General features: G+C 43.3%; 1 protein-coding gene across 1 annotated transcript; it reads left to right on the top strand.

The window, feature by feature from the left end:
* The first annotated feature begins 12,817 nt into the window (after nucleotides 1-12,817).
* Nucleotides 12,818-16,418, top strand: SLC35C1 (solute carrier family 35 member C1). Its single transcript, XM_039358754.1, has 2 exons — nucleotides 12,818-13,963; nucleotides 15,434-16,418. The coding sequence occupies exons 1-2, from the start codon at nucleotides 13,384-13,386 to the stop codon at nucleotides 15,991-15,993; spliced, it is 1,140 nt and encodes a 379-aa protein (XP_039214688.1). The 5' UTR covers nucleotides 12,818-13,383; the 3' UTR covers nucleotides 15,994-16,418.
* The last annotated feature ends 499 nt before the right edge of the window (nucleotides 16,419-16,917 follow it).

Genomic DNA, 16,917 nt, shown 5'->3' with positions numbered 1-16,917 from the left:
TGTTATGGGTGAATCATCTTGTTAAAATTTAATTAACCACAGCTAAAAAAAATCATAATTTAAAATGTATGAATCCAGTTCCTCCCCTCATAAACAATATAGTACTATGCTACTGCTGTATAAATCACATACATTTGGACAAATTAGTAAACTGAGATAAAGGCAAAGACACTTATGAACCAACTTTACATCTTAGATTCCCTGCCTCCCCATTACAATCTTACACAAAAGTGTCTAGTGCGGGGATCAAAAAAAAGGCAAGAGCCATGATGATGCAGTCAAACCCCCATTCAACCATATGTTGCAGCAATCACGTTGACTATTTTGATCACACATCTACAAATGGGTCTATTTATGGGACACCAGTTTGGTTCTAAGAACTAGCCTAAGCTTCCCAGAAAAAAGAAGCTAAAAATTAAAGGTAGGAAATAATATAAACAGTTGCCAAGTGAAATGATGTACAGTATCTTGCACAGAGAAGCAAGAAGGGTCAATAATTTCTATCCTTCAGAACTAGACACAGCTGTGTGTTTTAAAATAATTGCTTAACATTTTTCTTGCCTTTTCAAAGCAAGATCACCTGAAAATCCTGGGCTATAGACTAGAATGAAAAGTTGAAAAAAATCCAGGAAAAAAACTGGTCATCTACTTCTGAACTGTTCCCAAGAAAATTACTTGAACATATCCCTCCAGTCATGAAGAGTCAAGGGAGATTTATTTTATTAATAGAATACACTTTCTATAACGTCAAAATCTGCCTTCATCTACAGAGTTGCTCCCCAGAATACTATCTGTTGTGTCCTGAGCCTGCAGAGGCAGGCTCGGGACGTTGCAATGGTCCCGGGCAGTTGCAAGCTGCCCGGGACCCGACTGGCTGGCGCCAGCGCTTGCGCGCATGCGCGAGGCGCGCAGCGCGCCTAAATGTTGCTTTTTGGCCCGGGATTTGTCTTTAAGAGAGGCTGAGAGGCTTGTGCTGCTCAGAGTTGTAACGGGGGCTACTGAAGAGCAATAAAGAATTCCTGAAACCACAGAATGTCTCGCGCCGTCATTGCCATTAACCGAGGACACAACACTGGCGACGAAGGTGGGATGGCCTTACAATTATACAAAGAATTGTAAGCTTACCCTGGAGTCCTGAGACAGCGAGGAAACGGCGTTAAATTCAGCAACTGCCTGCCAATACAGCTTCGTTGGAGATAAGCTGGCTGATAGACCCTTCCTGTTTTACTGAAGATGGCAAAGATAGGGAAACTTTCTGAGTTTGATGTTACACATCCAGATAGATGGGAGTCTTATGTGGCCCGAGCAGAAAATTATTTCAGAGTTAATCAAGTAAGAGAAGATGGCTTAAAGGCTGCCATCCTACTGTGTGTTTGTAGTCAAGATGCATTTGAAATCGCTGAAAATTTAGTAGCCCCTGCACCTCTTGAATCTGCTACCTACACAGATTTAAAGAAATTATTAAAAGAGCATTTTCAACCCAAGTTATCTGTTATTGCTTGGAGACATACTTTTGAACAGAGGGATCAACGGGCTGGCGAATCAGCTAAAGAATACATTGCTGCATTAAGAAGAGCAGCTAAGCATTGTGAGTTTAAAGACTTAGAGGAAAGGCTGAGAGATAGATTTGTATGTGGACTGAGAAACAGAGATGTGCAGCAAAGACTTTTCGCTAAAGAGGACATATCGTTCCAAGATGCCTTGAGAGAGGTTACTGCAGAAGAGGCAGCAAGTGGGGCAATCAAGAATATGAGGCCTATCAGAAGTACTCCAGAAGCTGTTTCCGTGCACCACGAGGGAGTCCAAGGAAGCTCGGAAGAGGAACCTGATGAAGAAGTAGATCATCTCTACCCAACCAAAGAAGGGAAGCAGAGGGAAGGCAAAGAAAGGTCTTCACCTGTACCCAAGTGCTTCGGGTGTGGAGGTCGCCACAAGAGGACCGACTGCAAGTTCCGTTCTGCAATCTGTAGAGCATGTGGGAAGCAAGGCCACATAGCAGCTGTGTGGCCTTGCTTCCCACATGCTCTACAGATTGCAGAACGGAACTTGCAGTCGGTCCTCTTGTGGCGACCTCCACACCCGAAGCACTTGGGTACAGTGCTTGGGCTGTCAGAGGCTACAACCCCGAGAAGAATTGCTCCTGAAAGGTACCAGGGTCCCCAGCCAAAACAGGGTGGGTTTCTGTGCTTCACGAAGAAGCATTTATAGGACAGGCACACACAAGCCATTTAAAAAGAAATTGTCACTTAAGGTGAAGTTGCAAGGGATTCCATTGGTCATGGAACTAGACACTGGGTCTGCACTTTCAATCATTTCCATTCACACATTCAGAAAGATTTGCTCTGGTAGTGGTTTTCAGGCCAAGCTTAGGCCTTCTAATATAGTGCTAACAGACTTCCAAAACTCCAAGGTGTGTGTTAAGGGGGAGGCCACCCTTAACGTGCAGTATAAGGATTTTGAAGGTCCATTAGATGTATTGATAGTGGGGGGTGAGCGCACAAGTCTCATAGGACTCGATTGGTTTGAGGCCTTGGGAATACAAATTACAGGGCTCAATAGCTTGCAAACAGTAGACTTACAGGGAGTCTGCAAAGAATTTGCAGATGTTTTCAGCCCACAGCTGGGCACATACAAAGGACCCCCAGTGTCTTTGAAGTTTGACCCCACTGTCACTCCTATCAGAGTAAAAGCAAGAAGGGTACCTTTTGCTTTAAAAGGGAAAATTGATGCTGAATTGGACAAATTGATTCAGCAAGGAGTCTTAGAACCTGTTGACTCCAGTCCTTGGGAAACTCCCATAGTCACGCCTCTTAAGGCTAATGGGGACATTCGCATCTGTGCAGATTACAAATGCACTCTCAATAAGGCATTGCAACAACATGCCTATCCTGTACCTGTAGTCAGCCATATTCTGGCCTCCCTCAAGGGGAGACGTGTTTTTGCAAAGCTTGACTTAGCACAGGCTTATCAACAGCTGCCTGTTGATGAAGCTGCTGCTGTAGCACAAACCATTGTAACTCATAGGGGGGCATTCAAAGTTAAGAGACTACATTTTGGAGTAAACGTAGCTCCTGGAATTTTCCAAAGTGTAATGGAAAATACTTTGAGGGGCATACCAGGGGTTTGCCCCTATTTTGATGATGTCTTAATTGCTGGAGACTCCACCCAAAATCTAGCTGAGAGATTGAGGGCTGTTCTGCTGCGGTTCCGGAAAACAGGACTCAAGCTTAAAAAGAACAAATGTAAAATTGGGGTGCCTTCTACAGATTTTCTGGGATTCAAAATTGATGCCAATGGGATTCATCCTGCTGAGTCCAAATTAAAAGCTATCTTGCAAGCTCCTAGACCTAAGTCCAAAGCTGAACTGCAAGCTTTTCTGGGACTCTTGAATTTTTATAATTCCTTCATTCCTAATAAGGCTAATGTAGCTGAACCACTTCATGGGCTTCTGGACAAACAGGCAGTGTGGCAGTGGTCACAGGCACATGAAGCAAGCTTCAATGAGGTTAAGGCCTTACTAACATCCAACAATGTGCTTGCACACTTCAATGAAACTCTTCCTGTGTGCATTGCTTGTGATGCTTCTCCTTATGGAGTAGGAGCAGTACTCAGTCATCTCAGACCAGATGGAACTCAGGTTCCTGTTGCATATTACTCCAGAACATTGTCCTCTGCTGAAAGGAATTATGCCCAGATAGACAGGGAGGCCCTCGCTGTTGTTGCTGGAATTAAAAAATTCCATGATTTTTTGTATGGCAGACGTTTCACGGTCTACACTGATCATAAGCCTTTGTTGGGGTTGTTTACCACTAACAAACAGACCCCCCACATCATCTCCCCCAGGATGCTCAGATGGTCAATATTCCTGTCAGCTTATGACTTTTCTCTAATTCACAAACCTGGCAAGGAAATGGGCCATGCTGATGGCCTCAGTAGATTACCCTTACAAGTAGTAGAGGTTGATCCTGCCCCGGCAATCAACATCCTTTCAATTCAGGCACTGCCTGAATCACCTCTAAATGCCAGGGATGTGCTGCTGAATCAGCCATGGATCTCACACTTTCTCGTGTCTTATCCTCGTTTTGTCTGGTTGGCCAGAGAGTTGTCCAGGCACTGAGTTTCAGAGTTTCTGGCTGAAAAGGAACGAGTTATCCACTTTCCAGGGTTGTCTGCTGTGGGCAGCAGAGTTGTCATTCCTACCTCAATGAGGTCTAGGGTCTTAGGTTCCCTTCACGAGGGTCATTCTGGCATTGTACGAATGAAGGCACTTGCATGCAGCCATTTATGGTGGCCTGGGTTAGACGAGGAAATTGAGGCTAAGGTGCATGCTTGCCACTTTTGTCAGCGCTCACGCCCAGAAATGCCCCAGGCTCCTGTGCATAGATGGGAAGAAACACAGTCTCCATGGTCTAGGGTGCACATCGATTACGCTGGGCCCTTTCAGGGTCAATTCTTCTTGGTCCTGGTTGATAGCTATTCAAAATGGCTTGAGGTTGTACCTGTCTCCTCCACCACCACTGCAAAGACTATCCAAGTACTGAGGGGGATTTTTGCTGCACATGGGCTTCCGGATGTTTTGGTGTCTGACAATGGCCCTCAATTCACTTCTTCCGAATTTCAAGCTTTCTTACAGGCCAACATGATTCGTCACGCCACCTCTGCGCCCTTCCACCCTTCCACCAATGGGATGGCTGAACACATGGTCTGCATCACCAAGGATGCTTTCAAGAAACTGACCTATGGGGACTGGCATCACAGGTTGGCTGACTTCCTCCTTGCTTACCGCACTACACCTTCCACTTCTACGGGGAGAAGCCCAGCTGAACTTTGCTGGGGGCGCAAACTGACTACTAAACTTGACCAGTTGCACCTGGACAGACTGCCTCCTAGGGGTACACAACCCAGGGCACCGAGGCAATTGCAAGTGGGTGCCCCAGTATGGACCCGTAACTACGGGCCAGGTCACTTGTGGGTTCCTGCCACAGTTTGCAAGGTTACAGGTCATTTGTCCTACGAGGTCTCCTTGGATGACGGTCATATCCTGCAACGGCATATCGACCAGTTGCGTACAAGACTGGACTTACCTTCAGAGACTCCTGGTTCTTTTCCAGGGGAGGAGGGGGACCCCTATGGGCAAAGGGAAGGGTGTTGGCAGCAACCAGGCTCCAACAGAGAGGCCACAGACCGCCTATCCCAAGATTCCGCGAGTGTTCCAAACAGGAATTCAGGGGAACCAGCTAGCGCACAGGCTACAGTGCATACTCCAGCCAGGGAGTCACCCCGGGGGCATAATCATTAAACACTTATAGCTTTCAGCACTCCAGTCTGGGAGAATAACCGGGAGCATCCTAATAACTCAAACATTGCAAGAAAGCTGGCACACAATCAACACAATTGGCCTAATATATCCACCGTCCCCAGAAAAGGACACTTCCACAGGGAAGTGATAGAAGGGCCAAATCCAGATCCTGAACCCTCTGGTTCAACGGAGGGGGCAACTGAGTTTTGGGACAGTACTGAAATTACAGACAGTCCTACTATGGAACTGGGGAGTGGAGGAAGGCAGCCTCATGCTAGGTCCAGTGTGGGCTCGAGAGACTCTCCAGAGTTGCCCAACAGGGGCAGCCTCCTAGAGGGGACAGAACACCTGCAATTAGGCAGGTCAACCAGGTTAGAGAGAGAGCAAAGTCCTGGTCTGACGAGCCCAGTGGGCAAGCAAACAGGCCAGGCAACGGGGCATGGTCCACAGGGGCCACCAGGTCTGAGAAAGGGGGTGAACCTATCGCCTCCTCTGGACAAGGTGTACCTGGGAATTATCAAGGCCTACGTAGATCACAGAGAGATAAGAGGTCTCCCAAATATCTTGAAGATTTTATAACTTTGCTGGCCAAGCAGAAACAGTAAGAGTGTGTTTCTGTGGAAGCCGGAAATGGGACACTGGGAAGTAATGCCCAGAACAATAGCATGGTACCACTGAGAAAGGGTGGGCACACCACGCTCGTGTTGAGGTCGCGTGTAATTATTCATGTAGTCTTAGCCGGGGGGGAAGAGGTGTTATGTCCTGAGCCTGCAGAGGCAGGCTCGGGACGTTGCAATGGTCCCGGGCAGTTGCAAGCTGCCCGGGACCAGACTGGCTTGCGCCAGCGCTCGCGCGTATGCGCGAGGCGCACAGCACACCTAAATGTTGCTTTTTGGCCCAGGATTTGTCTTTAAGAGAGGCTGAGAGGCTTGTGCTGCTCAGAGTTGTAACGGGGGCTACTGAAGAGCAATAAAGAGTTCCTGAAACCACAGAATGTCTCGCGCCATCCTTGCCATTAACCGAGGACACAACACTATCCATATAGTCAACCATACTCAGCATTGTTCTGTGATTCCTTCTCTTCTACTACAAAATAACTAAAGTATTGCACACTAGGAAATTATATTCATCAAACTATGGGACATATCTGGTAGTACAATATATATAATCAGAATAGCAATGATGGTATGATAGCAGTCTTCCAATATTTGAGGGGCTGTCACATAGAGATGGTCACTCTGTTTTCCAAAGCACCTGAGGGCAAGGCAAAAGATAATGGATGGAAGCTTAACAAAGAGTGATCCAACCTAGAATTAAGAAGAAATTTCCTGTCAGTGAAAACAATTAATCAGTAAAACGACTTGTCACCAGTCTGGATGCTCCATCACTGAAGGTTTTTAAAAAGAAATTGGACAGCCATTTGTCCAGAATGTCCAGAATGATATAAAGTCTCCTGCTTGAGCAGGGGGTTGGACTAGAACCAACCAATAATTCTGTTATTCTATATTCCATATATATGTGTGTATCTATGCATATATATCCATCCTGTTGACATCAATTCTTACCAATCACATTGCGATATTTTTTTCCAGGAGGATCCCAACCTTGTCCTTCAGGTTTTCATCCATTGCTGTTGTAATTAAGTCCATTCACCCTGCTGCTGATCATCTTTTTCTTCTCTTTCTTTGTGTCTTTCCCAGCATTAGATCTTTCACTAGAAAGCTAGGCCTTCACAACATGTATCCAAAGTATGACAATTTGAGCCCAGTAAATTGTATCTCAAGTGAGAATCCTGGATTGATTTGTTCTGCCATCCATTTTTTTGCTTCTTAACCACCCATAGTATTCTCAGGAGTCTTCTCCAACAAAAAGTTGAAAAGCATCAATATTCTTCCTGTCCTGCTTCTTCAAAATCCAACTTTCATTTCACAGGCAAAAGCACTGGCTGCATGATTCTGATCTTTGTAGATATAGACACATCACAATGTAAGATGTAATATAATTGCCATTCTACTTATACATACTGTCCCACAGTTTGACATTATGTAATTTCTTAAGCGGCATCATTCCTAAATTGGTATCATTGGGGCTTACACAATTTCAGAGATTATATTTCCTCTTCTACCAGTTACCACCTTGAAACTGTGACCTGAGGAATTGAGAGAAAACTGTTCTATGCCACAATAATTTTTTTTTATCTTATATTGATTAATTTTGGTGTATCATATTAAACTATGCTATAAATTGTTGCTTGGGCCCATTCAACTACACACAGACATCACCAGCTTTGACCAGATTACCTTGCCTAATCAAGCAGATGCTGATTATTAGCACAGAGAGTGTCCGTAACCCCACCATGGAGGAATCTAGGGCTTGACATCCTCAATAACAACAACACAAACTTCCTTTTTCATGAGGAAAACCCTTTCAAAAAGTGTCCCCCACTCTCAATCCTTGGAGGCAGTCCAAAAATGACTGATGGTATCAAATATTGTTAAGAGATCAAATAAGTCCAGAAAGATTGTATCTCTCATATTCCCAATTTGCCATAGGTCATCTCCAAGCATGACTAGTATGAACCCATCTGTGAACCCATACTGAAATGTTCCAATTATCCAAAAATGTCTCAATCACTATCTAACAAAATGAAATTCAATGGTGAAAAAAGTAAAATTCTACATTTAGGCAAGAAAAACCAAAAGCACAAGTATAGTTTAGGAAGTACCTTGCTCAATAGTAGTAACTGTGACAGGGATCTCGGAGTCCTAGTGGACAATGACTTAAATATGAGCCAGCAGTGTGCTGCAACTGCCAAAAAAGCCAACATGGTGCTAGGCTGCATCAACAGAGGGATAGAATCAAGATCACATGAAGTGTTAATACTTTACAATGCCTTGGTAAGGCCACACTTGGAATACTGCATCCAGTTTTGGTCACCGCGATGTAAAAAAGATATTGAGACTCTAGAAAGAGTACAGAGAAGAACAACAAAGACGATTAGGGAACTGGAGGCTAAAACATATAAGGAACAGTTGCTGGAATTGGATATGTCTAGTTTAATGAAGAGAAGGATGAGGGGAGACATGATAGCAGTGTTCCAATATCTCAGGGGCTACCACAAAGAAGTGGAAGTCAAGCTATTCTCCAAAGCACCTGAAGGCAGGACAAGAAGCAACAGATGGAAACTAACCAAAGAAGCAACCTAGAACTAAGGAGAAACTTCCTGACAGTTAGAACAATTAATCAGTGGAACAACCTACCTCAAGAAACTGTGAATGGTTTCTTGAAGAGAGGACATTCCATTGCTTCTTTCGAGGCAGATATAATGATCTTCTCTCATTCAACCTGGCTTCATGTTATCTCCTAAGAGCTTTCACAAATCAGGAAAGGCAGGGATCTGGACTTCTGAGCTGATGTCACAGAAAACCTTGTCATCCCAGATAATGTAGCAAGATGTGGTCTTGGTTACTTTATCTGTCCAGGTGGCATCCAGCTCCAAGCAGATCTCAGCAATTTTATCTTCAAGATGTCTGTCATCCCAGAAACCTCTGGTGGAAACTGGGGCTCTGACCTGTGGCAACTGTGGCATATTCAAACCTGAATATGGGATCAAAACTGCATTGGTAATTCTCATGGATAACGTCTGCATTTTATTATCCATGCTGTTTCTCTTGAAGACCAGACTGAAACTTCAGCTTTGAAATCACCAATCTATCAATGACATCAAGCAGCCAGCATGCAACAGAGGACTAATAGAAAACAACAGGATCCCAGCTTATCACCAGACCCAACTCCACAAATAAGACATCATACCTGGCATACTGCAAAACAGTTTCTTTGGACACCATTGTAGGCGCATATGCTTTACAGCCTACAACAGGTTTCCAGGGTAACTTATAACATTATTTAAAAACAGTCAGACACTACATTTAAAAAAAAAAGCAATCTGTGGAATTAAAAACAAACACCAAGCTGTTTAAAAACATGCTCAGTTTTTTTTTCAAAAAGAAGTTAAGAAAAACAAAAAGGATTTTGCCTGGCACCAAAGTACGGTTAGTCCTTTCAGTTCCACATACCACACGTCAATTAGAGCATCCCCTCTTTTTCCAAAATGTTTACAAGTTTTTTGTAATCCTTGCTGAAGTTCTAGGTCTGACATTTGACATAAGGTACAGCGACCATTAGTTTAATATATTTTAAAGCAATTACAATAGATATACAGGTTGCCTACCAGCAGGGGGCATCCAGATACTTCCCTGGTTTTTTCTCGAATGAATTCTTCAAATTCCATTACAACAGCTTAATATTTCTTAAGAGAACAGATTTTAAAAATGGATAAAATCATTCCATACATATTTCCATTTCTGATGTAGATTCTGAACAGTCAAGTGTTGCTTGTCAAATCACAAACTATAGGGTTCACAACTGTTATTTTTTTTGATTTAATGAATTCTAAGTAATACCAAGTGAGACAGTGAATATGCGCCCACACTTTTACAAGCCATGCTGAAGTTCTTCCAAGCAGATTTAAAATGGAATTTGGCAAGCAGTGCCACATCCTCATACACTTCCTGTGTTCAGTGGAGCAGAATCTCCACAGTCAATGGCTAATTGCCAGGTAGATGCCAATTGATAATCTTTCTCCCAATTTCCATTATTTGGCAACCTATATAAGTGGCTGTTGCTTTTCTAATCATTTTGGAGAAAAATCTAGAATACTAGCCATTTTTATATCTGCACTGTGACTTGGCCTTTCTGACTAGTGTTCATCCTATACTGTCTTTTGTTTTTAAGTCTAGTGAAGAGCGCAGAGTATGTTTGCTTACTTGCTTTTTGAGGGGGCTGATGTTGCGCCTTCAAGTAAGTCTTTAACTCCTGGCAACTGTCTGTTAGCATTGTGTATACCATAAAGTTTGCCCAGTCCTGAGTTATATAGATCAAGACGGTCAAGAGAAGAAATGGATACTAATCAGTCAGTTATTAAGATTTCAATTTTATACTCAACAGAATTATATAAGCCTGGCAGTAAATATCTGGACCACTATATTATACTGAGCCCTGGTTCTCATTACTGTACTCATTCTTGGACCTACAGTATAGTAAAATAACAAGGTACGCAAAAAAATGGAGAATAGTCTTAACCATTCTTTTATCTTTGGCTTTTCTTTTGGCAAAGATCAAGCACCTTTACAGATGCAAAAACAACCAGAAACAATATAAAACTTCTCTTCTTTAGTTTTCTGCAAGCTTTTAGCTATGATGGTTGGCACAGGAATAAAATACTTGGCAGATGTATCCTTCTTGAGGATAGGCCAATCTGAAAGTATTCAAATAAAATAAAGATGTACTGTTCTTTTTTAAAATAGTCTGAAACTTTTAACTTTAAATATAAAATTGTGTTGTTGAAAAGGATATCTTTGGTGCTACCCAGTTCATGAGAAAAAAAACTTAATAATTTAGATTTTCATAAAAAAAATTCCAAAAGAAAAATATAGTGTATAGACCACAATATGATTGTGGTTATTACCATCTGTGTATGTTATGTGTGTGTAAGTGTGTGTGTAAGTGTAAATTCAAAGCTTTGTCTGTTAAAAAAAAAGTAAGATTTTACTCTTGCAAAAGAGTCTGAAGAAACAATTCCCAGGTTTAGGAAGATCTAAGATCTAATTTCCAGTTCAAAATAATCTGGGCATTCTGACATCATACAATTAAAATGTTGCTTGCTACAACGAACCAGTTACAACGCACACCATTTTTATACAGTGCAGCCCAAACTCCCAGCTTGACTAATTGATTGAGTCACACTTCTTTTTTTAGACAGATGAGTTGAGGACCTTTGATCTTCTCTTTATAATTTGCAATGTGATGCTGGGCTCAGGACCTTACCTAGCTCTGGCTGCACCCGTATCTCTTCAGGTGTGCTATTTATTTGTTTGTTTGTATCCCGCCTTTATTACTTTTACAATTAAACCAAGGGGGTGAATATATCTAACACACCTTTCTCATTCTACTTTCCCCACAACAACAATCCTGTGAGGACAGTTAGGCCGAGATAGAGTGACTTCACCTGGTTCCTGAGGCTGTCTGGTCAGGTTCTTCAGCTTTTGAATCTAGGATCTTAAATTGAGTCCTAATCAAATATTACAGATCACTAGAATATTCTACAGCAAAGAAGATTCTAAAAAAATGAACACCTTTTGGTATTCAGGTAAGAGGAAATAATGCTGCAAGCTGAACACCCAATTCATACATTTTACAGAGCAATAACAAACATTTGGATTTCACAATAAAGCAAAAGCATAAGTCAGGACTCTAATACAAAATCTGAATGACATATATTTACCTACTTCTATAGAAATAAAACACTCTGCTTTCTTTTCTAGACTTTCCTTCTTCTTGGAATTACTTTTATTTGCAAGGAAATGGCATGCTCCTGTTTCTCTGCCTCTAATTAGAAAAATGCCCAACTTTTTCTGTTGCCAGCGGGGGGGGGGGGGGGAAGGAGGCTGAGGTGCTCTCACTCTGTCCATGGCCCAGGGCACGCATTGCTCCCTCCTGGCCTTGTATAGTGACTGTTCTGTGGCATCAGGGGCTGCTTTTCCTTTTGGGAATGTGTGCAGTGTGACTATTTGATCCTGGCTAGCTGAAAAGAGCAGGCCTTGTTCACCGCTGAAGGGAAAGGATACATCGGTAAACTTTGTGGCATGCTTTAGTGGTGGGAGTGCCCCCCAGGGGCAAGATAAGTAAGCTAGATGATGCAGGCCACAACTTCAGATGTTCAAAGAGCTGCCCAGAATTATTATTATTATTATTATTATTATTATTATTATTATTATTATTATTATTATTATTATATATTTTAGTAGTAGTAGTATGATTATTATTAGTATGATTGTGATTATTAGTAGTATGATTATGATTGTGGTTATGCTTAAATTTATTTGCAATCCATCTCCTGGTTGAGGGTGACCCTGAAGTTGAGAAAAGGAGAATGAACAGCTGGAACTCAAGAGTCCAGCAATTCATTCTCAATACACCACCTGCTTCCTTGTTTCCTCTTTTATCTTCTATTTATAGGCAAAAGCAGGGAAGCAAAGGTCTCAAAAGAGAAAAAACATGGGCAGATATTGCATCAGCTGCTGGCTAAAGATGAATTAAGACAAGCTGGAGCAAGAGATCTGCTCATAGGCAGAGGACTGGGTTTGTCAATCAAAGGAGAACAGAAGGCAGGTGATCAAAAGGATGTGAAAAAATGACAATGTGGTGGGAACAGCTGTTTCGTTAGGATACCCAGACATCCTAACAGATAACCAATAGCGTGACTTCGGCCATAAGCAATATAGGCAAAGTGCAAATAGATAATAAACTTGGAAGCCTTCTTTGGTCAGGCTACTGTTGAACCGCCAAGTCCTGCCTTCATGAACCTGGTGCCCTCCGGTTGCACTGGATTTGTCCTATCAACTCTTGCTCCTAAGTATTTAAAAAAAGGGAGGGCACTTCCCCTGCTGCTGCTCCCGGATATACTCCCGGATACTCCCATTGCCCAAGCGGGGCCCAAAGAGCATCCCAGAGAGAAACGGGCCCGAAAACCAAGGGGGTTGATCGCTTGCTGGCACTGCAACGTGGCAAGTGGCCGCAATCCTCACCGCAACGCTGCTCAGGACAAAAGCGCGCAGGCACGCAAGCAAGCGGTTGATTCCAGCGCTCTGGATGGGCGTTTCACCTGATTCCCAGGTTTTGATCGCCAACCAGGGCGAGGAACCCAGAAGCGAGGAATTGCCTCAGCAAGCACAGGGTTAAGCGGGCGCAGCGGTTTCCGGCAATCGTCAACCGCGGCCCCTTTAAGCGTGGAAGGGCTCGCCTTATCTGCGCAAGCGGAGCAGCAGCTGGGATGTGCCGCGGCGAGGAGGGCAAAGGGAAGAGGAAGCGAACGGCCGCGTTTGTCCGGGCAACTTCGGAGGAGGCCTAAATCCGGGACTGCACCGGACGTGACCATCCTCGGGAACGACCTGAAATGCCTTAGCGCTTTGCAGTCCTCTGCTCCCTCTCGGTGGGGAGCAGGGCTCAGGCAGAGGCTGAGCAACATGAACCGGGTCCAGCTAAAGCGCTCGACGATCCTGAAAATGGCCCTTGGCGGTGCGTCGGAGCCGCTGCTCCAGCAGCAGCAGCAAGAGGAGGAGGAGGAAGAGGAAGATGGCGAGGGCAACAGCAGCAAGGAGCCGCCGTTTCTCTTGCGGGCCCTCCAGATCGCCGTAGTGGTCTGTCTATACTGGTTCATTTCTATCACAATGGTCTTCCTCAACAAGTATTTGCTGGGCAGCCCTTCGCTGCGCCTGGATGCGCCGCTCTTCGTCACTTTCTACCAGTGCCTTGTCACCGTGGTCATCTGCAAACTGCTCAGCCTGCTGGCCTCCTGCTGCCCGCCAGGCTTTGTGAACTTTCCCTCCATCCGCATGGACCTCAAGGTCTCCCGCAGCGTCCTACCCCTTTCCCTTGTCTTCATTGGCATGATCACCTTCAACAACCTGTGCCTCAAGTTTGTTGGAGTGGCCTTCTACAACGTGGGCCGCTCCCTCACCACCGTGTTCAACGTGCTCCTCTCTTACTTGCTTCTGAAGCAAACCACATCCTTGTACGCCCTTCTTTCATGTGGAATTATCATTGGTGAGTGGAGTCCTCCCAATGGCCCCAACAAAGCAATCCAATGGTTGCCACTTTTCCCAGCATGTGGCTTTATCTCCCATTATTCTCAACCAGCCTCACCGCTGCTTGGGAATGATGGAAGTTGACATTGTGCACCATCTATTATATCTATTATGTGCTAAGTCTTATTTACTGGGGAATAAGTCCATCAGAATTCAGTGAGATTTACCCAAGAAAACAAGTGTCAAATGCACTGTGGGTCAGAAGAACCTTGAATGGTTTGCTTGCAGGATTTCAATTTTTCATTGGTTATCATGGTGTACAACTCATGGCAGTCAGTAAATAAGAGATTGGGCTTTCTGCATTACCATTTTTTATTTAATAACTCTTCCTCAATTCCTCACAATCCTTCATGTCTAAAGTTTGACAAAACCTATTCTAGAATGCCCACTTAAGAGCATCTTAGCATCCTTTGGAAATTAAGAGACACATTCAGAGTAGCTCTAAAAAGAACAGGGCAATCTTATAGAATCTTAAAAGTGATAAGGAAGTATATGCAGTAATGTATCCTGAAAAGGTCTTGTTTCCTGTTGATGCAATAAGCATACAGTTCAGATCTCCACTGCTGATTGTGAGTGTAGGAGAATGGTGATGCTTGTTAGTTAAATATATGGAAAGGGCAAGGCTACACCTTTGATATGTGGCCATAATAAAAGAGGGAGTTTGTGTTCCCAATTTGCAGGACAAAAACAGAGTCAGATAGTCTGGTAAATCTTTCTTGCTCAATAATGCTTGGAATTAAACTAATGTGACATTTCTTGGTCATTAAAATTAGGTGGAAGAGAACTTGATAGAATTTATTCTGTTCTGCTAACTTTTATTTTTAGTTGCGAACTATTAATATACAATCTAGTGCAGGATGTCAAACTGCTGGCTGGCAGGCCAGATGCGTCATGGTGAAACTACGCCCACCCCATTGCCAGCAATGTAAAAAAAGTTGTGATAAGTCACAACATGTCACATGATGTTGCGAGTTTGACACCCCTGATCTAGTGACTTATGCTGGAGAATATAAACCTTCACTTTTGTAAAGATACAGCTATTATGCTTATAGTAACAAGTTTTAAAACTTAACAGGCACTCTTTGACAGATGATTATGGAGTGAGGGTTCTTACTGAATAGTGATTCAGTCTCAGCAAGTGATTTCAGCTCAGATGCTGATTAATATTTAGATGGGAGATATTGGGAAATTCCAGATTGTAGGCTAAACTGGGTTTTTTTTTTTAATCTACCAAGAGTATTGGAGTACCTAGTTGGGAAATTCTGGGAGCTGAATCCACACCTGTTCAAGTAGCCGAGGTTGAAAAACATTGGTCTATTATATCTGAAGTTGTAAGAGTTTCCAAATTGTTTATTTTACATAGGTATGAGGCTTGCCTCCTGCTTGTTGTAGTCCAATCAGTATATTTTCCATCTCTTTTACATTGCAGGTGGCTTCTGGCTTGGGATAGATCAAGAGGGAGCAGAAGGCACTCTGTCCTGGGCAGGCATCATTTATGGGATACTTGCCAGCCTCTGTGTCTCACTGAACGCTATTTACACTAAAAAAGTTCTGCCTGCTGTGGATGGCAGCATCTGGCGTCTGACTTTCTATAACAATATCAATGCTTGTGTCTTGTTTTTGCCCCTTCTGTTGCTCACAAGTGAGTTCTTCACGCTATACCACTTTGATAAATTAGGGAGCATCCATTTCTGGGGCATGATGACTCTAAGTGGGATATTTGGCTTTGCTATCGGCTATGTGACTGGACTTCAGATCAAGTATACCAGCCCCCTTACACACAATGTTTCTGGGACCGCCAAAGCCTGTGCCCAGACAGTGTTAGCTGTCTGCTATTATGAACAGATCAAGAGCTTTTTATGGTGGGCTAGTAACATGATGGTTCTAGTGGGCTCTTTTGCATATACCTGGGTAAAAGGGTTGGAGATGAAGAAGGTACAGGTAGAACCTCTTCCAAAAGCAAATGACAAAAATGACAATCTGGTCTGAATTCACTGAAGGAATAAAATGAAGTTTAACTAGCAAGAGACAGCTTAATGTTTCCAGGCAAGTGTAGCCTGTGATTACCCTGTAGAAAATAGAAGATACGCCAAGGTTTCCAATGTACTGCATATTTGCTATAATAATCACTGGAAAGGGAAAGGATAAATTTTTACAAGTGATTTTCTTTTGCAAACGCCTTGTCTTTAGTAAAGGTGAGGGTGTACTGTTAAAAACTAAACAAGTAGGACTAGGTAGGTCCTTTCTCTACTTGCTTGAAGTTATGTGTGTTTTCTGTTGATATAAGTTTCTCTTTGTCTCCTCACACATCACACTCAGCAGTCTAGTGCGTTTCCTGGAGAGGCAGGAGAACAGTTCTCTTAGTTGCTGGTTCTGTTGCCCTTGTGGGGCAAACAAGTTGCAAGGAATACAGGTTTGCAACTTGCCTGGCAAAAAGGTAATCCCAATGCCAGGATTCTCAAGCATTTTTCTGCCAGTGCTTCTCAGCACATTTATTATTCCTCTAGACCAGTGTTTCCCAAGCTTGACAATTTTAAGGCATGAGGACTTCAACTCCCGGAATTCTGGGAGTTGAAGTCCACATGCCTTAAAATTGTCAAGTTTGGGAAACACTGCTCTAGACAGCCTAACCGGGGGGGGGGGGGGGGGAACCGAACTAAAGAAAATAGAAAAAGAGCTTTGAAAGAGCATTCTTCCAGATCTTGAATGTCTTTAGGTAATCAACTCTTTTTTCCCACCACTGTTGAAGAAACAGATGTCAGCGATTATTAATGGACTCTTACAAAGTTAAAGTATTTGGCATGTCCTTGCTCTTAAAGCTCATTTCATTGGGTGAGTGCATTCGTTTTTGATATGCATTCTCATTCCTGAGAGGGCCCTCTTGGCTTCAGGAGCCAAACTTCATTGGAATGT

The sequence above is a fragment of the Crotalus tigris genome, unplaced genomic scaffold (genome assembly GCF_016545835.1).
Source record: "Crotalus tigris isolate CLP2741 ecotype Arizona unplaced genomic scaffold, ASM1654583v1 scf7180000017576.4783729, whole genome shotgun sequence".
NCBI classification, from domain to species: Eukaryota; Metazoa; Chordata; class Lepidosauria; order Squamata; family Viperidae; genus Crotalus; species Crotalus tigris.
This window is presented reverse-complemented; position numbering and strand designations above follow the sequence as displayed.